The sequence below is a fragment of the Beta vulgaris genome, chromosome 5 (assembly GCF_026745355.1).
Source record: "Beta vulgaris subsp. vulgaris cultivar EL10 chromosome 5, EL10.2, whole genome shotgun sequence".
Classification (NCBI taxonomy): Eukaryota; Viridiplantae; Streptophyta; class Magnoliopsida; order Caryophyllales; family Amaranthaceae; genus Beta; species Beta vulgaris.
Window position 1 is genome coordinate 30384883 of NC_079206.1, and position 27171 is coordinate 30412053.

The window sequence follows — 27171 nt, forward strand, 5'->3', positions numbered from 1 at the left end:
CAAATAATACCCAAGGTTCATGGTATACATGGTTAATTTTTGCGACTTCGTCATTTGCGAGCTTCTTTAGCTCTGGGCTAAAGTCCGCCACAGAATCTGCCAATGCTTGCGACTTAATGGCTGTTCTGGGACAAAAGTGAATGTCATACCCACTGAGCGCTATTACCACTTACTCATGCGTCCTATTTATTCGGGGCTTCGCAAGACGGACTTGACAGGATAGTTAGTCATAATGATAATAGTATGCGTCTCAAAATAGTGCCTAAGTTTTTTAACAGCAACAACTATGGCTAAAATGAGTTTTTCCAATGAGGAATACCTGGTCTCTATGTCTAGCAGAGACTTGCTGACGTAATAGATTGGGAGCTGCTGACTTTCTGCTTCTCGCGTCAGGACAACACTGACGGACACACTGCTCACAGCGAGATAAAGCTGCAACATCTCCCCGTCATTGGGCTTTGACAACAATGGTGGTGAAGCTAGGTATTTTTTGAGTTCTTGTAGAACGTTTTCATGCTGCTGCGACCAATCAAAGCCTTTATTCTTCCTCAGAACGTCATAGAATAAATGACATCTCTTGGACGACCGGGATATGAAACGATTTAACGCGGCCACGCGACCGGTTAACTTCTGCACCTCTTTGACATTCCTTAGAGATTGGATATTGATAAGGGCTTTTATTTGATCCGGGCTAGCTTCGATCGCTCGTTGTGTAACGACATACCCTAGGAACTTTCTTGTAGACACTCCAAATGTACACTTAGTGGGGTTTAATTTCATGCCATACCTTCGCAGGACGTCGAAAGCTTCTGTCAAATGTTGGACGTGGTCGCTTGCTTGTTTGGTTTGACGAGCATATCGTCTATAAATACCTCCATGGTGTCACCCAATTGGTCTTTGAACATCTGGTTTACCAATCGTTGGTAGGTGGCACCTGCATTTTTCAAAACAAAGGGCATAACCTTATAACATATACCTTTGTCGGTGACGAACGCTAGCCAGTCTTGGTATTTTACTTCACGGATTTTTCCAGTGTCGATCAGCTTTTGGACTTTGTCATTGATAATTTGGTTCCTTTTAGGCGCGAATTTGCGTCTTTTTTGCTTTACTGGCTTGTAATCGGGATCGACGTTGAGTTTATGTGTTATAACGTCGGGACTGATTCCTGTCATATCTCATGGGACCAAGCAAAACAATCTTGATTAGCCTTTAAAAAATCAATCAACTGACCTCGTATTTCTTGCGACAGCATCGCTCCGATTCGAACGACTTGATCGGGGGTGGACGACGGATCGAGCATTACTTCATCCACGTCCTGCTCACTGGGCGCGTCAGACGCTGATCCATCCTTTAATTGCTAGATGGCTGCCTTTGGAGGTTTGAGCGACGAGCTATAACATTCTCTTGCGGATTTCTGCTCGCCCTTTATTTCTTGGACGCCCCACTTGGTTGGGAACTTCAACGTCTGATGATAAGTCGACGGGACGGCCTTCATCTTGTGTATCCATGGGATGCCGAGGATGATGTTATATGCTGACGAGCAATCCACGGCATTGAATCTGGTCGGCAGGTTGACGCCTTTGGCTAACGTTGGCAGCGTAATCTCTCCGACAGTGTGTTGGGCTTCTCCGCTGAAACCAATTAAAACAGTAGATTTTTTAGTAATATCCTTATCTTACAATCCCATACCTTCGAGGGCGCTTTTGAATATGATATTAATCGAGCTGTCCCCATCGACCAATACTCGCTTCAACAGGCAATTACTAACAGTCAAGGATATGAATAGTCCATCATGGTGCTCTACGTCGCATACGTCATCATCGTCGAAGGTAATTGCCATTGCTTCTAGTTTGCGTTCTTCTGCTGACCTGCAAGATTTAAAAACGGCGGACGAGGGGATGCCCTCTCTTGCTAACCTTTTGGCTGTAGAGTATGTTAGTCCACACACGTCAGATCCACTAGAAATGACATTAATTACCTTTACATGCGTCGGTGACGCAGGCGGGACGGACTGCGCAGGGTTTTCTCGAAGAATGCTTTGCCTTTGTCGCTTAAAAGATCTTGAGATGTCCCTTGCTGAGCATGTATGCAACCTCGCGTCGCAACGTAATGCACTCCTCCGTCTTATGGCCGTGATCATGATGGAATTGACACCACTTCGTTTGATGAATGGGCATACGAGGTTGACAAAGAAGAGAGGGCAGGTAAATTCAAAAATACTTCTTCTCGAAGTTTGTCATCTTACTTGAAAAGACCTCAGAAAAAAATGCCGAGTAAAACATTCTTAAAAGCTAATCTAGAGAAGTTAATTACGGACAAAATCTTTAGGTCAATTGATATTGATAACAAGCACACTAAAGCTTTATTCCTAAATGTTGATTTTGAGGGAGTTCATGTAGGCAAATTATTAGTAGATACTGGAGCTCTTGTTAATATTATCCCACTCTCTGTATTTAGGAAATTTGAAAAAACTAGAAAAGGTTTGCATATCATAGAAACTAACATAATTGTTTTTTCTGGTCTATCAGAAAAAGTGGAAGGCATGGCTATTCTAAAGATAAAGGTATGAACTAAAACTACTTATACCGGTTTCTTCATAGTAGAAAGTGGTACTAACTATAATGCCATACTAGGAAGGGATTGGTTACATCATAATTATGCTATTCCATAAACACTCCATTAGGTTTAATCTTGTGGAATGGTGATTGTTTATGCCAAAATTTATCTCTTACGACGAAATTAAAGTTTGGGACGATTCAACCAGATTATGTATAAGACAATGCAATGAATGAATGCAATGGGGAACAAAGGGGATGAACACACAAAGATGGTGACGCGGAAAACCCCAATGAAGATGGGTAAAAACCGCGGGTAGATGGAGATCCACCAATCTACTATGGTTGACTGTCGTTATGAGTTAGAGACAATCGTTACAGAGTATGTTTTCCTTTTGGCCTAGTACAAGGAATGTTTTCGTAGTCCCCTCCCCCCTCGCTTCTCTCTCTTTTGTATGCCTTTTCTTCCTTTGGCTTTTTCCAACGAATACAATAATAAATTCTAAATCTATTACAATGGTAACGGTAGCTTGATCATAGGAGATCTTCCTAATTATACTCCAACGTTGCAATCTTTTTCCCTCCTTTGCATAATCTATTCTCTGTCGACGGATCTCACGGCTAATTTAATGCCTCGCTGAACTCTTTCCATTTTCAGATAATCTGTTACCTGTACTTCAATTGTCCATATCCTTGTGTCTTTTCGTCGCGTCTTCACGTCACAGTCTTCGTGTCATCATGTCATTATGTTAACGTCATCCTGCGAAAACTCAGCCATAACAGTTTGCCCCCAATTGTCGAATCGGGGTAACGCGAAAACCATGAGACAATAGTTAAGAAATCATAAAACCAAATGAAGAATCTTTAATGCAATCAAGGCACTTTACCAAAAATAAACATAGAAAAAATTTCATGCGATAGATATGGAAAATATCCTTCGGAAAAAACATAAGGGAGGAAACAAAATCCACTTGGGCGGTTATACTAGGCAACCCAAAGGTCTCAAAAACGAAAAAGGTAGTTTTTTGTTTTTTTAAATAGCCGTTTAATTCTAACCGTTAGCCCAATGTCATGATTGCCTTTGAAGGCATAAATATCGTGGGCGGTTAAGGTAATTTCACCAAATTTTCTCTCTCCTTAAGTAAGATAGTTTCCATAACTCCCATTATTCTCTCGCCGGAAAATCGACCACTGATCCAGGTAATTTCATACTTTCCGTTCGTCAATTCCTTTAATTCGCACTGTTTTCTTCTCTTCCTCAATCGCACTTATGGCACCTAGTAGATGTAGCATTAGGACATTCGTGAAAAACCAAGAAAAATCGAGAGGTAAAGAAAAAGTCGTGGAACAGAGGAATGAAAATGAGGATGAACTGTCAACGATGTCAGAGGAAGACATGCTAAGGTTTTTAGACTTAGGGAATTTGCCCGAAAGTACTGTTATTAGGAATGCCGAATCTGATGAACCACAGAAACATGTCCCCCAAATGGGTGGTGCTTTATGAGTACCCCTTTAAAATAGGCCTGAGACTTCCCTTCACCCCCCTAGCAAGAGACCTGATGCAAATTTACCAGATTACCCCTAGGCAGATTATGCCTCAAGTCTGGCGGATTCTGAGCATCATCGACAGGGTGACGACGTCATGGGAAGAAACCTTCACCCTTCACGACCTGCTGCTGTATTATGAAATTAGGGTCAAAGCAAAAAATTAGAATAACCCTGCATGCAAAAGCGAAGTTAGAACCTCTGGTTGGGGGAGTTCAGTCGAATGACAGAGGTTGGAAAAACAGATTTGTGTTTGTGAAGAGGTCTTCGCTAGGGGAAGCTGGGAAGTCCCTGATTAGCGGCTGGAACACTGAAGGTATGTTTATTTTTAGTCTTTTTACATTCGTAACACGTCGTTAACACTACTCTTACATCGCTTCCATGCAGGTCTTGACCCCAAGTTAATGTCGCATCGCGACGAGTCTCAGAGTCTCTGCGACAAATTTTCAAAAGTACCAGAAGAAGACAGGCAGTTCAGAAGAATTCTATTCGCTTCTCAAGACAGTTGTTCATCTATGGCATCTGGTAATTTTACTTACTCTTTCCGTCTTAGTGTATAACTTTTACCAGAAAAATTCACTTTACTGACTATACGCTATTGGACAGGTTCATCACAATCGCGCCCTAGGGGGAGTCTGGACAGCCAAGCACTGGCTAAAATGCTGTGTAAACGCAAAAGGGAATCCTCTGCTGACACAGTAAACCTGTCGACGTCGTCGACAAATAAAGAAGGACACAATGATCGTCGTCCACTTGGATGACGAACAAGATGTCGCGTCTAAGACGCGCAAAACCGACTTTCTGGCCCCTCCAGACAAGAGTGGGCCTTCGTACACTGTGACTGTTCCCAATGACTTTATGTCGTTGGAGAGGTCCATATGGCCTGAGGCTGACAGGTTCCTTTTTCCTAGTGATATGGAAAGGATTAAGGAACACACTCTTCCTCGCATGATGTCAGATCGATTAGAACTCATATTTCAGGTATAGACACTTACTTTGAGACGCTATGCTATTACGACAATACCTTATAGCTGCCAAATGACATACATTCTCTTCTCTTTATGAAGTCCTCTCAACATCTCCTTATGGCGAAGAGGGAGATCTCATCTCTGCTGAAGGGTCACTTGACCATGAAGCAAAGGATGGAGAAGGCTGAATCGGACACGAAGTCCAAAGGCACTGAAGTGGAGTCTTACAAGAAATCTATGGAGGACATGGAGGTAACTCTAAAGAAAAATGGAGAAGAGCTGGAGGAAATTAGGAAGGCGGCCAAGTTGGAAGAATCCTCGCGTTGGGAGATTGACACTCTCCAAGCGAGTGTTGACGCACAGAAGAATGAACTGGACCTTCTTGAGGCTGAAGAGACGACCAGGGTCAGGGCTAAGCTAATGTACCAGTTCCTGATGAAGAAGACGGCGTCTCGGACGCTACAGAAGGATATCGACCTGTACCTTAAGTACATGGGGTCGATGAAGGATCTAATGGACGAAGAAGACTTGGCTGCGACGACGGATTCTTCATCAAAGGTGGATGAGAATGCTCCGTCTTGCGCCGGAGTTATTGCGTCGGATGTGCCGCCCGACCCAGAGACTGAGAAAGAGGTTGCAGCCGCTCTCCCGTCAACTGCTGTGTCGCCAGAAAAAGAAGCAAACAAAGCCTCTGACGCTTAGTTTTTTTTTCTAAAACATTCTATATTATGCGCTCTTTCTTTGAACTTTTATCAAACTTTGTTATGGGTCACTCAAGGGAGTGACTTTTTGTTCTATACCTATTGGGTCACCTACGGGGGTGAACATAACTTCTGACGTTTGTACTTTTGGGTCGCCCATGGGGGTGGCCGTAATTGACAATTATGCTTTGTGCTGTTTAATCTTATGCTTTTACTTTGTGCAACATGAGTGTGTTTTAGTCGTTATTCTGACGTTCCTAGGGCATAGTCAGGCTCTTAGTAAGCCTTCGTTGGTCGTTCAGACGTATCGTTTGGACTTAACAACTTTGAATACACATAGGAAGTACATAAACACTTACATGCAATTGCCAGAAAAATACATTGAACGTCGAAAACAGTTGTGGCTTCGAATAGCAGTGCCCCTGTTGCAACGTTTAGCTAGGGTAGAAAAAGATCAAAAGACTTTGGATAGTGATGACCATCACTTCTCGTTTTATTGTATAATAAGATGCAAGTTTTACTCGTTACGTCGAAAAGACCACCGCAGCGTTATCGGAACAGGTGGGAATGACTTGCCTGGAAGTCAATAACACACAGTGAGAGAACACTAAGGTCGCTGGCAGTTAGTGACGCAGACATGATAATAATATCATTTATTTCTTACACAATGATAGGAAAGCAAAAGAAAAACAAAATCACTTAACTAGAAGAAGTATCGTTTGAGATGTGTAGCGTTCCAACTGCGTGGTATGGAGCTTCCGTCGCGTCGGACCAGTTGGTAGGCTACATTGCCTACTACCTTACTAATTTGATACGGTCCTTCCCACTTAGGCCCTAACTTACCAGCGTTAGCTTCTTGTGTGTTTTGAAATACTTTTCTTAAGACCCAATCATCTTCAACAAAAGATTTGGCTTGGACGTTTTTGTTGAAACTCCTTGCGACTACTTGCTGCTAAGCCGCCATGCGTACCAATGCTGCGTCGCAGAACTCTTCAATGGTGTCCAAGTCGTTCACGAGCTCGTCACAGTTATGCTGCTTCGTCTCTAGACTACATCTCGCGGTCGGGACGTTCACTTTAGGAGGCAGGACAGCTTCACACCCATATACTAGTGAGAATGGTGTTTGTCCTGTCGTAGTGCGCGGTGTCATGCGATTAGCCCATAAGATGGAAGGCAACGCCTCCGCCCATTTACCCTTCGTGGCTGTGAGACGTCTCTTCAAAGTGTCAATGATCGTCTTATTACTAGACTCTGCCTATTCGTTGGCTTGCGGATACCTTGGCTATGATGTTAGCAACTTTATGTTCCATTCGTCACATAAACGTCTTGTCTTGTTGCTAATAAACTGCGACCCATTGTCGCATATTATTTCGGACGGGACACCAAACCTGCAAATAATGTTAGTATATATAAAAGAAATCACTTCCTTGTCACGTACCTGTTGGAAAGAACCTGCTTCTATCCACTTAGAAAAGTAATCAGTTAGTGCCAACATAAAGACTTTCTGGCCTGGGGCTGGAGGTAATTTGCTAACTATGTCCATGCCCCCATTTCATGAAAGGCCAAGGTGTTAAAGTAGGGTGCAAAATTTCGCAAGGTTCATGCGTCATACCTGCGTGTCGTTGACAGCTATCGCTCTTAGCAACATACCTTATCGTATCTTTCTTCATTGTGGGCCAATAGTATCCCATGCGCAACGCTCTATTGGACAAGATACGCCTTCCTGAATGATTTCCACATGTCCCTTCATGCATGTCTTCTATGACTTGCTCCCACTGACCTTTTTCCAAACAATGCAGATAGGGGCCCGCAGCAGATTTCTTGAATAGTACTCCTTGAATGAGCACGTACCGGGACGCTTTAAACCGAATTCTGCGCGCCTCTGCCTTGTCTGCTGGAAGCACGTCGTTAGCAAGATAATCATAAAGCGGCTTTGTCCAACTAACACTTACCTACTCAGCGTCAGGGTCGTTTGTAGCCACGAGGTTGTCGATGTTACCAACGACCTTTTGGGTGTCTTGATGTTGTTCACTCGTTGCTGCGATGGTGTCTCCAACACTTTTAGCGACTGCGGGATTTGCCAGATGAACTATAGGGACGGAAGTAAATGAAATGTCCCTTAAAGAGGATCCGAGATTGGCCAACGCATCCGCCTGCATATTCTGGTCCCTTGGCATCTGCAAAATGTCAAACGGGTCAAACACTTTACTCTTACGCTAAGCTATTTCTAAGTACATAGCCATTTTAGAGTCTTTTGCCGCGAATTCGCCCTTGATTTGGCTAACAATCAGCAATGAGTCGCTGAAGACTTTTAACGCTTTTGCTCCGATGTCTTCTGCTAACATCATTCCTGCTATGAGCGCTTCGTACTCGGCTTCGTTGTTTGTCGCTCTGAATTCACAACAAAATGGTTCGTACCACCTTGCCCCCTTGTGGCGACTTTAGCACGATACCAAGACCTACACCACGAAAATTGGAAGATCCATCAACAAACAATATCCAAGACTCGTCATTTACTTGGTTAATCTTTGCAACTTCATCATTTGCAAGCTTTTCCAATTCTGGGCTAAAGTCCGCCACAAAATCTGCCAAAGCTTGCGACTTAATAGTTGTTCTCGGACGGAACCGGATGTCGTACGCACTGAGTGCTATTGCCCACTTACTCATGCAACCTGTTAATTCGGGGTGTCGCAAGACAGACTTGACAGGATAGTTAGTCATAACGATAACAGTATGCATCTCAAAATAATGCCTAAGTTTTTTAAAAGCTACAACTATGGCTAAAATGAGTTTTTCCAATGAGGAATACCTGGTCTCTGCGTCTAGTTTGCCTAATCACATCTCCTGATTCTGTTTTTATCAGGGACTCTCTAAAGTTAGTTCCCACTATCAAAATTGAGGTTGCTTTACAGCTTGAGTCACAAACTCACCAAGAGATAGAAGACGTAAGTGCAATTCTCATTGAAGAAGTATAGGACGTCCCTGAAGTTGAAAGACATTCAATTAACATATGAATATGTTCAACAGGCGTCAAGCTATGATCAGCCACTGACTCTAGTTAGTTTATAGAGTTAGAGTATATTTTTCTAAGTTTATTATGTTTGTAGACCAAGAAGAATATTGTAATGGGTTTACCCCTATTATTGATCAAGTTATGAAAGATTTAGTTTTTAGATATACAAAGAGAATTTTCTTATAAACTCCAATACATGTTACTCAACTTTACACATGAATTTGAATCTCTAGAAGAAGAGGATGAGAAAGTATGTGTTAAAAGTGAGGATATTAAACAGGAAGTTCATTATCCACTAGAAGTAATAAATTTAGGACACGATGGAAATACACATTTTACTTACATAAGTAAGCTTCTCACTAACCAAGAAAAACATGAAATAATAGAAATTCTCAGAGAATTTAAGGATTGTTTTGCTTGGGAACATCATGAAATGCATGGTATTGATAGGAAAATAGTGGAACATAAACTACCTATCGAAGAGGGATATAAGCAAGTAACACAAAGTCCTAGAAGACTAGTGCCTGAACTGACAGGGCCTATATAAGAAGAGATAAACAAACTCCTTAAGGCAAAGTTCATGAGGCCTTACCAATATGCTGATTGGATTTCTAGTATAGTCTCGGTTGTTAAGAAAATGGCAAGATACGAATCTGCATTGACTTTAGGGATCTAAATAAAGCAACACCTAAATATCAATATCCCATGCCTGTAACCGATCTTTTAATAGATGCAGCGTCAAGATATGAATACATATCATCTAGCGATTGATACGCAGGATACCACCAGTTAAGGACTGCACAATAGGACTGTAATAAGACAACCTTTTGATATCCAAAATCATTAGGCTTGTTTGAATATGTGGCCATGTCATTTGGTTTAATAAACGCTGGTGCTACATAACAACGAGTAATGGACGCAAACTTTAAACACATGATTGGTAAGATCATGGAAGTCTATGTGGATGACATACTCGTAAAATCAAATGACTTTTTAAGACATAAAGAGCATTTGGTTAAGTCATTTACTAGAATGAGAGAATATCACCTAAAAATGAATCCACTCAAATGTGCATTCGGAGTTAAAGCCAGTAACTTCTTAGGATTTCTCATCCATAAAATTGGAATGGAGATTGACCAAAACAAGGCAAAGGCAGTATTGGCAACTAAGCCACCTTCTAATAAGAAGGAACTACAAAGATGCCTTGGACAGGTCAATTATGTTAGGAGATTCATGGCCAATCTAGCTGAGAAAACTAAAAGTTTTCACCTCTATTAAGATTAAAACATGAGTCAGAATTCAAATGTAATGAGGAGCATCAAAAAGCCTTCGATCAAATCAAGCAAGATTTAGTAAGTCCTCCCTTATTGATCCCTTTAAGGTAAAATGGAAAACATTAAGGTTGTACTTGTCAGCCTGTGAAGACTCCATTGGTAGTCTCCTTACTCAAGAAAACGAGAAGGGGCATGAGCATGCTATTTTCTATCTAAGTAGGATCCTGCATGATATAGAGAAAAGGTATACCATGGCAGAAAAGTGGTGTTTGTACTTATATGATCCATCAGTCAAGCTCATACATTATTTCATAGCCTTGACAGTAGAAGTGGTGTATCCAACAGATGTCATAAAATATATGATATCCCAACCGTTCATGAAAGGTAGGTTAAGCAAGTGGAGTTTACATTTACTACATATACGTGACACAAAAGGCAGTCTAAGGTCAAGCTCTAGCTGATTTCTAGCAACCCATCCTTGCTATAAGTCTGGAATCATTGATGAGGACATCTTCCATGAGTCTTGTTCTTTGATGGATCTAACACTATAGAAACAACGACGGAAGCTGGAATATATATTATGTCTCCAGATAGGACTCCAACCAAGTTAGCAGTTACCCTAAAGGGTCCATGCACCAACAATAGAGCAGAATATGAAGTTTTGTTGATTGGGCTGGATTTGTTATTAGAGTTGGGGGCTAAGAGAGCAAAGATATACGGAGATTCTTAGTTGGTCATTTATCAAATGACTAAGGAATTTAAATGTATATCATCAGTATCATATGAGTGTGGAAAGAAAGCATAAGAATTGTCTAAAAAGTTCAAGAAAATTACTTTCATACACATTCCTAAAGAAGAAAACAAAATAGTAGATCAATTATCTTAAATAGCTTATGCTAAAGAAGAGATACCTCCAAAAAATGAAGGTATCATTCTCCCGGAAAAGATCCTAGATCCTCTTAATGAAACTGATAAAAAAATATCAGAAAACATATTAGAAGTCTATAGAGTTATAATATTAAGGGATGAAAAGGACTTGAGAGATGAAATTATTCACTATCTCCGAAACCCAACTAGGACAAAAGTGCCAAACAAAGTCAAAATGGCTGCAACTAAATTTTGCATGCAATTTGGTGTATTACACAGGTCGGATCCAGAAGGACTACTTTTGAAGTGTGTGGATGTTGGAGAGGCTCTTACTCTCATGGCAGAAATTCACCAAGGGCTATGTGGTGCTCATCAAAATGATTTAAAAATGAAATGGTTGTTGCACGAACATGGTTTCTATTGGCCTATTATAAGAAAGGGTTGTATAGATTATGCAAAAGGTGGTTAAAGATGTCAAAAGTTTGGACCCATCAGTTGGGCGCCAACCTCAGAATTGAAGTACATTCTTAAACCTTGGGCTTTTAGAGGATGGGCGGTAGATGTCATATATAGGAAAAATTAATCATGCATTCTCTAAAAAGCATTCACACATCCTAGTGGTTACCGATTACTTCATGAAATGGGTAGAGGCTCAGGCTTCCAATAAGATCAATACTCAGGTTGTAATAAATTTCTTGGAAGAAAAAATCTTTACAAGATTTGGGATTCCATAAACTATAACCTTTGATTAAGTCACAATATTCAGAAACCCTGACTTGTTGGACTTTGTTAATCAATTTGGGATTACTAAGTTGCATTCAACACCTTACTATGATCAGGCAAATGGTCAAGCTGAGGCTACTAATAACATCATAGTTAAAGGGATCTCAAAGTTGATAGATAATAATCCAAGAAAATAGGATGAATTATTGATATATGCCTTGTGGGCCTACAAGACCTCTAAAAGGGAAGCAACATGAGTTACTCCTTTTAACTTAGTTCATGGACAGACTCTAGTAATCCTTGCTGAAGTGAATGTAAGGTCATCTAGGGTAGCCTAATAAATGGGAATATCATGAGATGACTATTCACAAGCAATGAATCTTAAAGTTATGGATGCTCTAGTAGCTAAGGAGGAAGCTTTGGCCAAAATGAAAATCCAAAAAGAAAAGGTTGCTAGGGCCTACAAAAAAAAATAGTGCCTAAAGACTTCCAGGGGAATGATAAAGTTTGGAAAATGTTATGCCAGAAGCAGCTTACAAAGATCCCTAGCTAGAAAAATGGTCACCTAAGTGGCAAGTTCCCTTTATCATTCATAAGAAAATGTTTGGAAATACATACCTATTAAAAGATATAGATGGAAACATAAAAGATAAAGCCTTGAATGGCAAATTTCTAAAGAAATATCATCCATCTCTATGGGAACAACATGATCTTGTGTTTTAACAAAAACATGCAGAATTGTTTCAAACATCTAGGGAATTGTTTCCAACATTGTCTAACAGCGGAACTAAGGTTTTTAATGGCTGACCAAGCATTACAGAGCTTCTCCTTTTGGAGGATCAAGCTTTGTTGTACATCCATCTCTTTGATCATCTCTTGTCTCAAATTGGCAAGCTTGGTGCACCCTTGGTGTAGCTTTTTATTTTCAATATCAATGGAGCTTTAGGGTGAAGACTTCTCATTAATGATATTGATGTCCTCTCTGTTGATCGCAACCAAGTGATTCTATAGAGATTGCTTTTCCTTAGAAAAAGACTTCAGCTTCTAATCAAAAGAAGCCAAGGAATCTTGGATCTATGTACTGAAGTTTTTAAAGGATCTGGCTTAAGCTTCCACATAAGCTTCTTCTTCTTGAAGTTTTTGAGCTGAGAATTTAGGAGATTGAACTCTTGTTTCGGCATTACGTTGTTGGAGAAGAAGTGTTTCCTTAACATAATCAAGGCAAGGTATTTTATACTCAAAGCCTTGAGAAATAAGGGAGTCCAAATTTTGCTTGAGAGTCTGTCCAGAAGTCTGATCATAAGGATTTTCTGTGAGGGTCAGGCAGAGGTCTCAAATCTTGTCTTCTTGTTTTATATCCTCAAAAGACTCACCATTGGGAGAAGAATCAGTGCTGCCATAAGCAGATTGAATCCTTATAATGATGGACATATTCACATTAACCTATTTCCCTGCATCAGACTCTCTCATCACACTTGCTTCTTGGGTGCTTCCCTCTGCATCATAAATTGAGAAGCTACGTTAGCAAGAGAGTGAAGTCTGGCTTTATGAGGATATGGATTCATAGAGAGGGAGTCTAAAATTAATTCACGAGAAAAGAAAGGCAAACCAGTCTTAGAAGAGGATTGTGAAGCTGATGATGAACCTTTGGATATAGAGGTAGCCAAAAGCTCAGTATTGCATCTCAAGGGTATAACCTCTAAAGGGACGACATCCTATGGAACCTGAGCTCTAGCAAGAGAAGGATTCGATATAACAATTGTTGGAGTGACAGGAGAGCTTTGAAATTCAACATCTAAGGGAGTTGATTCCAAGGGGCTTTTGGGACTGTTAAAATCAAATTTTCCTATAAAATTTTATAACTATGTATTGGAAATATTTTTAAACTAGATTATTAACTATGTGTGTATGTGGTTGATGTAATTAACGTCATGGTGAATCAAGTGATCTTCAATTTTATTTTTAAAAGAAAAGGCTGATTAAATCTTTACTCCGCTTACTGCTTTCCTCAAAGGCCTAGATAAAATCACATTTCGAATCTCTAGCACTCAACCATACACTAGCTTCCACGCAAGAACCCCCTATCGTCATGCAGCATCGCTTCTCACTGCCTTAAGCCACCCACTGGCCACTGATTATATAGAATTGTATAATAATTAATCTCATTTTTATTTGCTTAGGTTAACATATATATATTTAATTTTCTTTAGGGTCCTTATTGTTAAATTATCTTTAAAAATATAGTTTGAAGATATTATCTTGAGATGTCAAAAGTTCTAAGCTTAAACCCTCCATATTTCATGAACAAAGTTAGCAATGCAAGAATCACCTACCAACAATGGTGGATCTAGAAATAGCAATGATCAAAACCTAATTTTACAACATTAAAATTCAAGATTAATAAATAAAATAAACTATTGTGATGAATTTCATATTCTAATAATATATATATATATATATATATAATATATATTATATATATATTATATTATATTTATATATATATTATATATATAATAATATATATATATATATACACACAGAGATGGGTTTTGGAGGATTTTTAAAAGTGTGATATAATAAGAACATGTTGTTAGTATTGAAATTCAAATTTGAAAACTACGGTCTTTTATTTAAAATTGTATGTTCTTTTAATATATATGTTTTTCTCATTATGATTTGTGTTCTTTGATGAATGAATATTAAACATGTTCTTTGAGTTTGAATTGCATGTTCTTTTTACCTAGAAAATTTGCTAAATCAAGTTCATGTTCTTTTGGAGGAACAACATGTTCTTTCGGGTGCACAATGAGCATTGTGCACCTAGTGCACAAACCATGTTTTGATTAGCTATAACCTCTTTGACTCATCGGAGTAAACGCTTTGCTGCAATCACTATAAAAGAAATTAGTTTTTTACTATTTTAAAAGTGTTTTTCTAAATTTGAAAGTCGGACGATTAGATGTGGGGCATATGGGATGTGGTGTGGCCGTGTGGGACATGTAAGTAATCAAAGCAATCCACCTCATACTCATTTAGTACCCAATGGCAGGTATGACTCTTGACGTCTAAATCCATCAAATACCCAAGAAAGTCATACTCATATCATACTTACTCCAACCAAAGTATGGTGTAAAATCCACAAAATATACCTATTTATCATCTATAAATAGTGGGATGATGCTAACATGGACTTTTTTGAAACAAGACCATGGAAGCAAATGAATGTGAGCCACTCATTCTTGTTTGTGGACCCCTCATTTCTTTTCTTTTAATTACCAAAACTGATTTCTTTTCAGTTTTTTATTAACCAAATTCATAAAAATATTTTCTCAAAATCGAAAAAAAAAAAGAAAAAATTCAAAAAAAAAAATTTACCATCCAAACATAATTTCATGTGTAAAAAAATTTGGAGCCAAATTTTTTACCCATTAGTTTTGGGGTCGAAAGAAGGTGGAGGAGGAAATTGGGGGAGGAAAATGAGGAATAAGGTTGGGGTTTGTAGGAAATCGACCAAGGAAATTTGGGGAGGAAATCGGTGGAGGAGGAAATTGGTGGTGTTGCATTGGTTTAGTCGAGGCAGAAGAGATTGAGGATGAGTGAGTTAGGGAGATGAGAGGAGTGAGTGAGGATGCGAATGAGGGCGATGGTGAGGACGCGAATGAGGGAGATGTGAGTGAAGCAAAATGAGAGCCGTAGGGTTTATTAAACCCTAACAAGAACAATAGGGCCCAAGAACTCACTTTTTTTTTGAAAAAAAGGCCCAAGGATCAGTGTTCTTGCGCATGACTCGTTCCTTGTTAAAGGGCCCGTTAGCTGATCCGGACCTTGACCAACCGGATCAAATGTTAACTGATCTAGTTCACTGGACAACCAAATCAGTTGACATTAACTGATCTGGTTTAGTGCTAACCAGATCAGTTTTTATGTGTCATCAGACCTTTTTTCCAGTAGTGTCAATTGTGGGTCAGGTTTGTAGCGGGTGTTTGCAGGTTCAGGTCATGCGTGGGTCGGATACTTATCAGGTTAGGACAATAGCGGTTTGTGGGTCAGTTTCCAGTCGGGTTCAGGTTGGTAGTTATCGGGTTGTACCATGCTTGATTTCAGGTCACTTTCGGCTCGCTTCGAGCACGGAACATGTCATGAATTTTGTGTGGCGTTGCTTCAAATTTGTCTCATTATTTAAGATTTCATTGAAAAGCAATGCTTGAATAGTTCATCTAGTTATATACCTTTTTATAGTAGTGTTATATGATTTATGTTACTATGTGGTGAAATAATTGACAAGTCGAGTTATCAGCAATCAACAAGTCGGGTAAAACCGGGTAACATGTAGCAACGAGTCAGGTAAAATAATGTACCAGGTCGCAACAGGTTTAGTAAAATCAGGTAAGGGGTCGCAACAGGTCGGGTTAATGACAAGTTACGTCGAGTTATAATCAGTTTCAGGTCCTAATCCGGTCAGGTGTCGAATCGGGTTCAGATCATTGTCAGGTCAGATCATTTCAGTTATCGGTCTTTTTTGGACGGGTATCAGTTGAGGTTCAGGTCATAGAGTATCGGGTCAAGAGCAGGTATCGGTTATTATCAGGTCGGGTACAGGTCAGGTTACAGCTAGCCTGTTTGGCCAAAATTTCAGGTGCAAGTCAGTTACAGGTCGTTACAGGTTCAGGTCAGGTTATCAGATCAGGTCATTTTTTGACAGCTCTATTACGGACCAGTTATTATTGATATAGCCAAATAGAGCTACTGTCTACCAGGCTACCAGAAAAGAACAATAGGAAGTGTAGAAGTCGCGCTAACCCTGCGATTGCAAGGAGAATTCCATCTAACTCTACAGAGTACAAATTACAGTCTACATTCGTATTCATCCATTCCACTTTCTTTTTCCATCGAATCACTTCAATTTCGAATTGAATTCATCAATTCAACTTAATTTTGGAGGAAAAGAATTGCAGGATATTTTTCAACGATTCCAAAATATTTAAGGTTTGTTTATAACTAATTTTACTATTATATATTTTATGATATAATTTTTGTAGTTTAAACTTAGATAAAACACATATCTACTGGTATGCTAAAAGAAGTGCAGATTTTGGAACTCTACTGTATACAGATCTAATATGCATAAGAAACTGAATTTTGCTTTCGACAACAAATGTTTTGCAGCTGCAAGTTATAAAGAATGCGAATTATAAACGAAATAGGGAATATGATTTGTATGATTTTGTCGATTTTGTGGTCTTATGAATCTTTTTTGTGGCAACAAGATTTTTGTATGATTTATAGAATTATTTTTCTGTTCTATAGATATAATTTCTTCTATTGCCTTTTGTGAATTTGAGATATGTTTAAGTTCGCCTTGTTTCGATCCTGAAGATTCAGATTTTAGTTTCATGTTGATCAGTTGAAATAATTGTAATTTTGATATGGTTTTGCCGTTGATTCAAATTTCAATTCATGTCGTAATATACTAATATGTGACTGTTTATTAATGCTGGCGGCCACAGACCTACCGCAATCCTCCTCTATTTGGGCTTGGGACCTATACTGAATGCCACAAAGTGACACTTGCAGGCGGAGTTGCTTATACAGTGTACATTGTACACACACTGATTAGATCATCCTCGAACAGACAACTTTTTGTTTGTGAATAAGGTGGCTGAAGAGTAGCTGTGAATTGGGCTACATTGGTGACGAAGGAACTCCTTGATTATGCAATGGAGGTTCATAATAATGATGATATGGACTCTCTGTTTGAGGGAATGGTTCTATTTACTCCGCAAGTAGTAGCTAATCATGATGCTGATTCTCATTCACTTGTGTCTCCTTCTATGCAATCTGTTACCACGACATCTTTATCATCAGCACCTTCACCGTCATCTCAACCACTAGATGAGAATCTGTTCTCGGATCTCACTGTTATCACTCCGTCCCATGTTGAAGCAATTGAGACTGAAACATGGATGCCATCAAATAGTCCTTCAATTATGACAACGAGCATAATAAAGTCTAAGACGCCAGCAGCTCCAGCTGCTACTGTGTTACGGCAATCTTCTAGAAAGAAGAAAAGAGCTGGTCTAAGAATCGGATATGGGAGGGATTCACAACTTGTTGATGATCCCGAGCCTTCTCAAAATCCTTCAGAATCATCATCTGGCACGGATTTTTCCACACCCAATACTTATACCACCTCAACTACCAATGTTGAAAGAGACAAAAAGCTAGAACCCTTTCCTGTCTCTTCCAATCCTAGCGAAAACAAACAGGTTGATTCTGGTCCAACCCAACAAGATAGTGAAGATATTCATGTGGGCTCAAGAGATATAATGGAATCACATTCTAATCAAGTTAATACAGATGGACCCTTCAATTTGACTGTAGAAGAAAAGGTTGCTTGTGCAACTCTGGAAGCTGATAAACTGCCTACATTCAAGAGGCAAGAAGAGAAAGAGCAAGAGACAAATTGTAATTCTGTGGAGGGGAAATATAAGCAGGTCAAGGCTCGCGTATCTGAAAAGCTGTGGCAAGCCCGGGAACAGGCTTTATCTATATCCATGGCAAGGACGAATTCCAAAAGGAGGAGAAGAAAAGCCGCACAGAATGTTGAACTAGCAATTGTAAGGTTCAGGGACATTGAAAAAAAGCTTGAAGAAGCATGTGAGGCTGAAGATTTTGAAATGGCTGAACACCTCAGTGAGAGCCTCGCAGCTGCTGAGAGGGAAAAAGAATACATTCAAAGTGCACTCAAAGATGCCGAGGCTGAGTGTGATGCTATTGATTTAAAGATGGAAGAAGCTCTGGAGCGTCAGATTGCTGCTGAGGAAGAATGTGTCTCTTTGCTACAACACTTTTCTGTGGTATGCTTAGCTTAATTTCATATTACAATTAGGTCCTTCTCCCTCCCCCGTATTAAGAGTAATGCATAGTAGTATAGTACAATATAATTTAAGCAGTTATATTTTTCAGGATATCTGATAATTTAATTTGGGTTTCTATATTGGTCTGTGCAAGATTGATATTTATTTTCAGTTTACTCTAGGTCCACTGTCTATCTATTCCCTATCTTCTAACAGAAATGAGTCTCTAAAGCATTATGTTGATTAAACAAACAATTTAATGCAACGTTTATGTATATATTATTATTATTGAAGTATAACTATTGCAAACTTGATGCTTCCTCAATGTTTGCACGGATTAGAAAATAACATCTTTGACTAGTTATGAAGATAACAATTCCATAGTTGAATCCTAGGGAATTCTCAACTCTGAAGTTCACTTGTATGTTTTCAGCAGTTCCTTGCTTCAACTGAGAGACTGGCCCAATTTTAGAATGCCCGATGATTCGTGTAGAGTTGAGATAGAATATAATTTTATTGTTATAGTGTTCCATCCACTTTCTCTTAAATTCCTTAGATATAGATTCATTATGAAGCTTGGTCATAAGTTAATGCTTTTAAGTATTCAATTTAGGAGCTATTTAATGTGGAGCTACAATTTGCTGGATCTTCCATAATCTTTCGCATTTAAAATAAAGCAGAGAGATTGAACCAAAAGGGTTTGGGTGGAAGACCTTCCACTTATGATCTTGTTAGGCTTAGAGTTTTCACTTGAGTAGTGTGACTTTGAGTGTTTCTGGATTTTTGAGTGTGTCAGAAGCGAGAAGTCATCCGTTTTATCTCTAATACTTCCTCATTGTATTTCCTTTTTTCTACTGTTTCTAGATTCAAATTGGCAACTTCATGAGCCAGTGAAGACACCATGCTCTGGCCTCTACTTGACATTCAAGAAGATGCATTATCATTATTGTCTAGACCTTTTCCCATTTCAGATAAATGCTAGGCTATGGGCTGAAATAGGATGAAATTCATTTCATTTCTCTGACTTTTTTTGGTGACTTAGAATGAAAAAAAAATGCTATAGACATGATACATCCCTTAAATAAGCTTTATTTTGGTCAATCTTTCCTCCTTTCTAAAATAAATGCAACATTACTTAAATTTGGTATTGAATTCTCCCTATCTCTATTCTCATAAGATGGGTCCCTCTTTTTAATTCTCTCTATCTTTCTCCTCCCCTTGGTTCTTGTGTCTTCCCCGATGTGAAATGTTAGCAGAATTGATTTTAAAGATGAAGTTTTTTGAGCTTTACAGGTGACCATAAGGTGTCTTAATCAAATATTAATTAATTGTTATTACTATATAGTTCATACGGCTGTATTGTGACCATTATTTTAGCTGTTTTAGTTTTATACTAGTTATGTTTCTATCTTGAGTAATAAGATAGGTATCATCCTTAATTCCTCCTGTGATGCTCCAGACTCCAGTATCCTGCATACACCTGCTGCATTTTTGTCGTCACAGCATGACGCAGGTACAGACATGGTATATGGTTGGACTTGCCAAAATTAAGCAATGTGGCTTACATAGGAGAAACTGTACTTACCTTCTTCCTCTCTTTTCATAAACCAGAGCCACTATCTAAAGATTATTGGATATCTTTGGCTGGCCAAATAATCCCTCCTTTAGATCTAGGTTTAAGCGAACCATTGAATCACCAAAAAGAAAAGATAAAACTATGGGCTTTTTATCCTTATTCCTTAGAGAGAAGTGTCATAATAGTGGTTATCTGCTAAGAACTTAGGTAAGAATCTAGCAAGATATAAGACTTCAAGTAATCAGAATTAGAGCTATGATAGTAATTGCATTGATATGATCAGAGAAATTCTATTAGTTCCAACCCCCTCAACCTTTCCAGACGATTGAGGTTCTCTCCCAATTCTTTCTCTCACTAAATTTTTGGATACATTTCTCCTTTCTTATTTATATCCCTCTAGCTGATTAGCTTCCACCAATTATTTTTAAACTTTCTGATAGAAATTCTTGACTCCACCCTCTAACTAATTACTTCCTCCTTTTTTTTCAACTACCATTTCCGGTTTTGGGAGATTGCATGACTTGCACAGGTGCACCATATCTATTTTTGGCAATGTATTATCTCTTTCTCTCTCTTCGCACATCGGGTCCCTTTTTATCACTCTCTATCTCTCTCACCTCTCCTAGTTTCTTGTTCCAATATCTGATGATGCAAGTAAAAAGAAAGAAGGAAGTATATTTTCTTGCCCATTACAAGTATTGATAGCTAACTGATATTCCGTTCCCTTTTCGCATATAAAGTACGAATTGCTTAGTTACCCTTCTTAGCTCTTCTAGCATATGTAATATGAATAGGAGGCCTCTGTGGATCTGTTGTATATGTTTCGTATGTTGCTCATGTTAGTTTACAGCTAGAAATCCAGGAGATAAAGGCTTTTTGCAGCAACGAAGAATGGAGTGGCTCAGAAAAATGGGAAACGGGGAATGGGCAAGTGGTAGGTGAAATTAATGAAGTGGGCTGGGAAGCTGCTAAAAGACTAAAAAGGCAGAATCCTAATTTATTTTCATCCTTTATTTAGCTCTTACTTGAACGTCATTTGATATTGTCAGACTTATTTTTGCCTTTTCTCTTCACTTTTTATTGATACCATATCTATTTGAATTTGTTATTTTCGCAGATCACCATTGAAATCATCAAACAATTGATTACATTTATCATCAAACAATTGATTACATTTATGCTAATCATTGTCATATTTGTGTTTATATTCTTACATCAGACACTTATAACCATTTTCGTATCTTCAAGTAACTTTACATGTCAAACTCGCTGATCTTTTCTTGTATCTGAGTTAGAGCATCATAAACTTTGTATATCCAAAGCAAGATGATTTACATTGATTGGCATGTGGACTATTGCCGTACATCTTGCCCTCAAATGGGGGAGTGAAACTATATATTGCTTCAATTGAAATTCAATGAGAATGAAAAAGAACCAACAAAAAGATTCTTAACTCAGTAAAAGAGAAAGGGTTGCATCTATGTTGGGGATATGGTCCATCCAAATCTTTGGTGATGTCTCTTGTGCCAATTTAATGTGTCTTTTCCAGGTCGCGTTATCTTCCTTTGCATATGTTGCTTCAAAGTGTTCTGTTTTGGGTCTGATGTTCTTGACAGTTCTTATGTCTCCGGACAATTCTTACTCTCTGTAAAGAGTAGCATAGGTAGATCGCTCTTTGGACCTTATATGTAAAAGTTAACTGTCCCTACTTTTTTTGTGGTGGTAGGACACTGTAAGCAATGCAGACTTGGTTTTGGAAAATGTTGAAGTCAATTCTTCAAAGGAAATGGATGAATGGTTTTTGTCTGTCGAAGCTGTGGAGACAAAGAAGTTGGAATTAGAAATTGAATCACAGTTGGTAAATGAAGTTCGTGCAGTACTAAATGATTCCATTGAGCATTTAGTTGAGAATGACGTCAAAGAAAAAGAAGTCCTTTGTGAGAGAAGAAATTTGTTGACTCAGGAGTTGGAGGAACTTCTACGTTTGGTACAGGAAAAAGAGGCAGAGATAGCTATAAATGATTCCAAAATTGAAGCAGCTGACGAAAGGATTGCTGAAGTGGCCGCAGGTTTCGGGGATGTCCAAACAGGAATTGATTCCAAGTTTGAGAATTTGCAGATTGCTCTCACACAAATGGAATTAGAATGTCAAGCTTTATCCAAAAGGAAAGAAGAAATTGATTACCTTGTTTCTCAGGGAAAGAACCGGGGAACAGAACTTAGGAAGCTCGCAATGGATTGTGACAATGAGGCCAACATCTACCAAGAAAATCTTAGACTCAGGAAAGCTTTAGTAATTTCAGTTCTAAAAGTTAGAGAAGAGAAACTAAGGCTTGCCAAAACAGAGGAGAATATTGTGGCAGATACTCAAATGCTGAAGCAGGAGATATCTGTTGCAAGGGTTGATCTACAGGTTAATTTTGCTCTCTTTCCCAATTTTGTTATCTCATGCATATGTCCCTGTAGCGTCTCGGCATGTGTCTATGTGAAAGGAAGAGTATTAGTGTATGACTCGTAATGTTTAAAATTTGTAAGCAAAAATCTTGTGCTCATTCAAATTATTGCCACACAAAGGTAACTATTGAGTTCAAAAAGAAATTTGTTTTTCTCAGGGCATGCTTAGATTGGAGGTAGAGGATTAGGGGGTAATAAAAGCCAAACTACCTCAATAAAAGAATAATGAAGATAAGTTGAGGTGGTTGCAAAGGAAGTGATGTAGTGGTGTTGTATTGAGGAGGGAAAAAGGAAGAAGCTATTGAAATGAGGGTTATAATTATCCTCGGGCCTAGGGCCGTGGTGGGTAACTATTGCCCCCATTATGACTAATGACGATAACAATGTCACCCTTCCCTTTTCTTTTTATCAACACTAGCTAATTTTCTTTACCACCACTTCATTCCCTTTATCATAACCTCTAACACCCTAATATTCCTTAGTTTGACTTTTATTACCCTCTTAGTACCTTAATCTTGATCAAAGCATGCCCTCAGGAGAGTAATCTTTTTCATTTGCGGGTTCTTACTTTTTTATTGACAAGTTTACCGTGAATTAAATTTGGACCAATTTGTGATTACTATGCTGATTGGTGATGTATATTTTTATTTTTTTCTTGCTTGATCTTCCTTCAGCTAGCACTACTGTACTAAGGCTATGTTTAGTTCGTATTATTTTTACTTATCCAATATAAACTTAATTTTTCTGATTTTATATGAACTGGTTTTTAGGCCTGATGTGACTTGAACTTTTTTTTTGTCTGATATGATGTGAACTTAGTTTTTGACTGATTTTAACTTACTTTTCTGTTCTAATCTGATTCGAACTTATTAATTTTGCTGTTGTTTTTGTTGTTGTTGTTGTTAAGGACCCCATGTGCTAGGAGAGATGGAGAGAATATATAGTCAGAGATGTCAATGTTGCAAGTAATATGCAACTTCCTATAATGGGAAATGTTGCAAGTAAAAAAAAAATGAAGTAAAAATTAACAATCCTACAATCAGATTTTACCGATCGTATCCTACCCTTCATATCGATTCACTTGTTGTTGCAAGGACCCCTTGTACTAGGATAGTTAGAGAGAGAATATATTGTCATAGATGTCAATGTTACAAGTAATGTGCAACTTCCTAAAATGTGAAATGTTGCAAGTCAAAAAAATGAAGTAGAATCTAACAATCCTACGATCCCAATTTACCAATCCAATCCTACCCTTTATATCGATTCACTGTAAGATCTCAATTTTGGTAACCTTGATGGTGTATATTTCCCAGACAAGATGGCCATATGCAGAAAACTTGGGTTTTGTAGACTCTGCGTCCCAAAATTGTTGCTACATATTCTTATCTAAAATATCCCAAATTAGTTGCTATGTACCTTTTTTGGCAAGTGTTATCCCTGTAAGCTTTCTCTAAAGTTGGACCCTACACCCACCCGCTTACTTTCGGTTCTCTACTATTTTAGTTCCCTGAAAAATTGAGCAAAAAAATAATGTGGCAAGTATGCCCTTTTTCAGAGAGGGATGGGGGTGTCGAGGTGGATCAGGTATTTGTGATGGATATAAGGGTCATGAATGAAATCCCTTACTATCTAAACGTTGGCCAGCTGCCCACTAGGGAAGCCAGGATGTTGTCCTTATATAATATGGTTTCCTATCTTCAACTTACACATGTCTATCTGCAGGAATTATCCTCCAAAAAGTCAAGCATCCAGCAAGAGGGTGCTTCAATGAAACAAAGATTGTTTTTTATAGACAAAAGAGTGCCAGAGCTTGAAGCAGAGAAGAAAGTTGCCGCATCTGCCAGAAACTTTAAAGAAGCAGCACGTATAGCCTCTGAAGCCAAGTCTTTGATGGCTGAGAAGGAAACTCTGCAGAGTAAGAGTGAAGAATCTTCATCTGCGTTGCTAAAAATTGAGGAGGGGATTGATGAAACTACCAGGAAATTGCACGAGTTTGAAGAACTTGTTTCTTCAAAGGAAAAAGAGGCAGCGGTGGCCAGATTTCAGAGGCTAGGCCTTATATCTGCTACTGTTTCATGTGAAAGATTAGCTGCTTTAGAGCTGGGTGATATTGAAGAAGCTAATATACTTCTTGCAGAAGCTGAAGCTGCAGATTCTGAAGCTAAAAAACTTCAGTCGTTGTATAATATTAGTGCCACTGAATTTAGAAGTGTCTGTGAGCGGTTTATTCCCATGGAGCTTGTGTCTAGTCTTGATGGAAAGCAGTTGGAAGAATTAGCTGCAGGTGGTGACCGTAAATTGGATCTGTGTGTTTAGTCATATCATAACTTTTTTGCCTATATTAATATAGGAATTCTTTTGCCTATTATGAGGGAATTTATCCATTATTTTGAGATTTGAGTTGCTTCAGAATATATACTGCTGTAAGATTTTACCCAATGAGACTGCAGCATTCTTGGTTTGAGCGTAATTATTCTCAATATGATGTATCTTCAGGAGGTTTGGTATGAGATGGGTACTCTTTGTGAAAACAAAAGGAGACGGTGGTGAATGAGTGATAAAAATCTACTTCACTGGAATCCTGTGACTGTATGAATACTGTAAAATATATTATTGTGTTGGTGCGATGGAAAAGATCACTGATGGTCAACCTCTCGACATGGAAGAACTGGTGAGTGGTCATGGCAGGATGTGGGATGATCTTGTTGGTAGAACCATGATTGTTGAAGTTGCAAAGCAGAAGAGCTGCATCTTTTGCTCATATGCATCTGATGGGGAAGAATAACTCTAGCCTCAGACGCGATGAGATGTTGGATGATGTTAGAAGCATGCATTATGATCATTGAAGCACTGAACTGTTCACTTTTTTTGGTGGTATACTACCAGCTACACCTGTTACTCGTATCCCAGAGGTTGAGGTTTAAACCAGGTTGGTTTGTTGTGTTGCCTGTTGAATTTTGTTCTTGTATAAATTCAATTTTTTGTTCTCTCCGTTGTTGGGGTAATTTTATATTCCTATAGGCTACACCTTACTTTTGGAAATAATTGTTACATCATCCATACGGTGTTCAATATGATTGTCTGCCAATAAAGCTTACCATAGTCCATAGCGTGGATAATATTTTGTCATTCATAGCAAGTATTCTCTGTGTTTTCTTTTTACCCTCCGATTCTTTTTAGTTTATATTGTGTTATGCACAATAATTTAGCAATGTAACTTTTATGCTCTTTGAAGGGTACTTTTTGACCCTTCAAAGAGAAAATGTGAAAAACTAGTACTTGGTGGAAAAAGATAAAAACAAATACTTCACTCGTTTCTATATAAGTGTAGCATAGAAAAATGGGACATAAACCAATGCACCTAGAGAGAAAAAGTAGGAGACTATATTTAGAAGAGGATTAGACAACGTAATTACATATCCAATTAGGTTTATGAGTCATGACAATGAAATTTATATTGGATAAGTTATTAGTTCTTCCTATAATTTAATCAATATTTAATTAGGTTTAAGAGTCTTTGTCTAAAGAATTGTTTTTTTTTTACACTGATTAAACGAAACTAAATTACAAAGTACTATTAAAAGTTATCATATGGGATAGACATCATTTTGCAATGGCATTCGCCTTTGCTAGATGCTCTCGTGGTACCTTAGCTTGATCAACATACACCATTGGAATTGTTTAACAAATACTTTAATTTTCTCCACCGTATAGACATGATTGATAGGTAGTGTAGTCCTCTGTCCTTCCCTGCAATTGGTAGACAAGGTTAGTGGAATTTGTTAAGAAAGTGATGTGCGTTAGACCTTGATTGAAAGCCCAAGACATAACTTGAAAATAAGCTCCCAATTCTGCATGTAAATCTGAGGAGGCAATGCCTATAACACCTCGATAATTCTCTCTTTTTCAAATTACATTTTCAATATAAAACTTAGAGAATCATCAAAGTATTAGCGCCCACGTGATAATGTATCGGCTTATTCAGAATTTTGCAGCGGAAAACATATAACTAAACTTTAGAATTGAAATATAACAAATAATGAAAGTACTTTAAAATCCAAACAACACTACCAATGTTAACTTCAGACCAACCATAAATAAAAAATATTTACTAAAATAATAGTTAAATCAATCTGCCACACAAGCTCTCCATTCCCAAACCCCCATGATGCAACATCTGTACACCTGTAGATGTTAATGCACTGAATAATTTGTTCACCAAGAATGAGTCATCACAGGATCAATAAGGCAAAGTCATGATCAACACATACAAACAAAACATGTAATCAGCAAAGATGAATACTACATAATAATAAATAAACAATTCTAACATGATACTAATAAATATTAAGCAGGGATAAATAATAACATAACTATCTAATAATTTGCAGATAACTTTTACTGAACTAAACTTTAAGCATCTTTTTATTACTTTAATGGAATAGTTATTGGACCGAGTTGTCTAACTAAAAACCAGCCTTCACTTAGGAAGACGAAATACGGGCGCGACTCCGTATCCATAATACCTACGATATCAAGGAAACTTTGAATAAAAATAGGAACGGTGATCAATCTAATTCCCAGAAAAAGCCATGGCCCGCTCATCATGTACCTCAATTCCTGATTGTCCAACTT

The 27171-nt window shown here is 38.3% G+C and overlaps 1 protein-coding gene across 2 annotated transcripts; it reads left to right on the forward strand.

Moving 5' to 3' along the window:
* The first annotated feature begins 16412 nt into the window (after positions 1–16412).
* On the forward strand, positions 16413–25667 carry LOC104908138 (uncharacterized). Of its 2 annotated transcripts, XM_019252763.3 has the most exons (5): positions 16413–16635; positions 17157–18506; positions 21809–22495; positions 24259–24820; positions 25033–25667. In XM_019252763.3, exons 2-5 carry the CDS (start codon positions 17367–17369, stop codon positions 25044–25046), a joined length of 2403 nt encoding a protein of 800 aa, XP_019108308.1. In that variant the 5' UTR covers positions 16413–16635; positions 17157–17366; the 3' UTR covers positions 25047–25667. The 2 variants fall into 2 exon arrangements, with proteins under 2 accessions (XP_019108308.1, XP_010695520.1); XM_010697218.4 differs by lacking the exon at positions 25033–25667 and having other exon boundaries at positions 24259–24975.
* The last annotated feature ends 1504 nt before the right edge of the window (positions 25668–27171 follow it).

What these genes read in the sequence shown, in the direction of transcription:
- LOC104908138 (XM_010697218.4), top strand. Translation starts at nt 17,367, where the DNA reads ATGGAGGTTCATAATAATGATGATATGGACTCTCTGTTTGAGGGAATG. An exon ending in TGCTACAACACTTTTCTGTG is followed by an intron (nt 18,507 to 21,808) that starts GTATGCTTAGCT and finishes TTGTGGTGGTAG; the next exon opens with GACACTGTAAGCAATGCAGA. An exon ending in TTGCAAGGGTTGATCTACAG is followed by an intron (nt 22,496 to 24,258) that starts GTTAATTTTGCT and finishes GTCTATCTGCAG; the next exon opens with GAATTATCCTCCAAAAAGTC.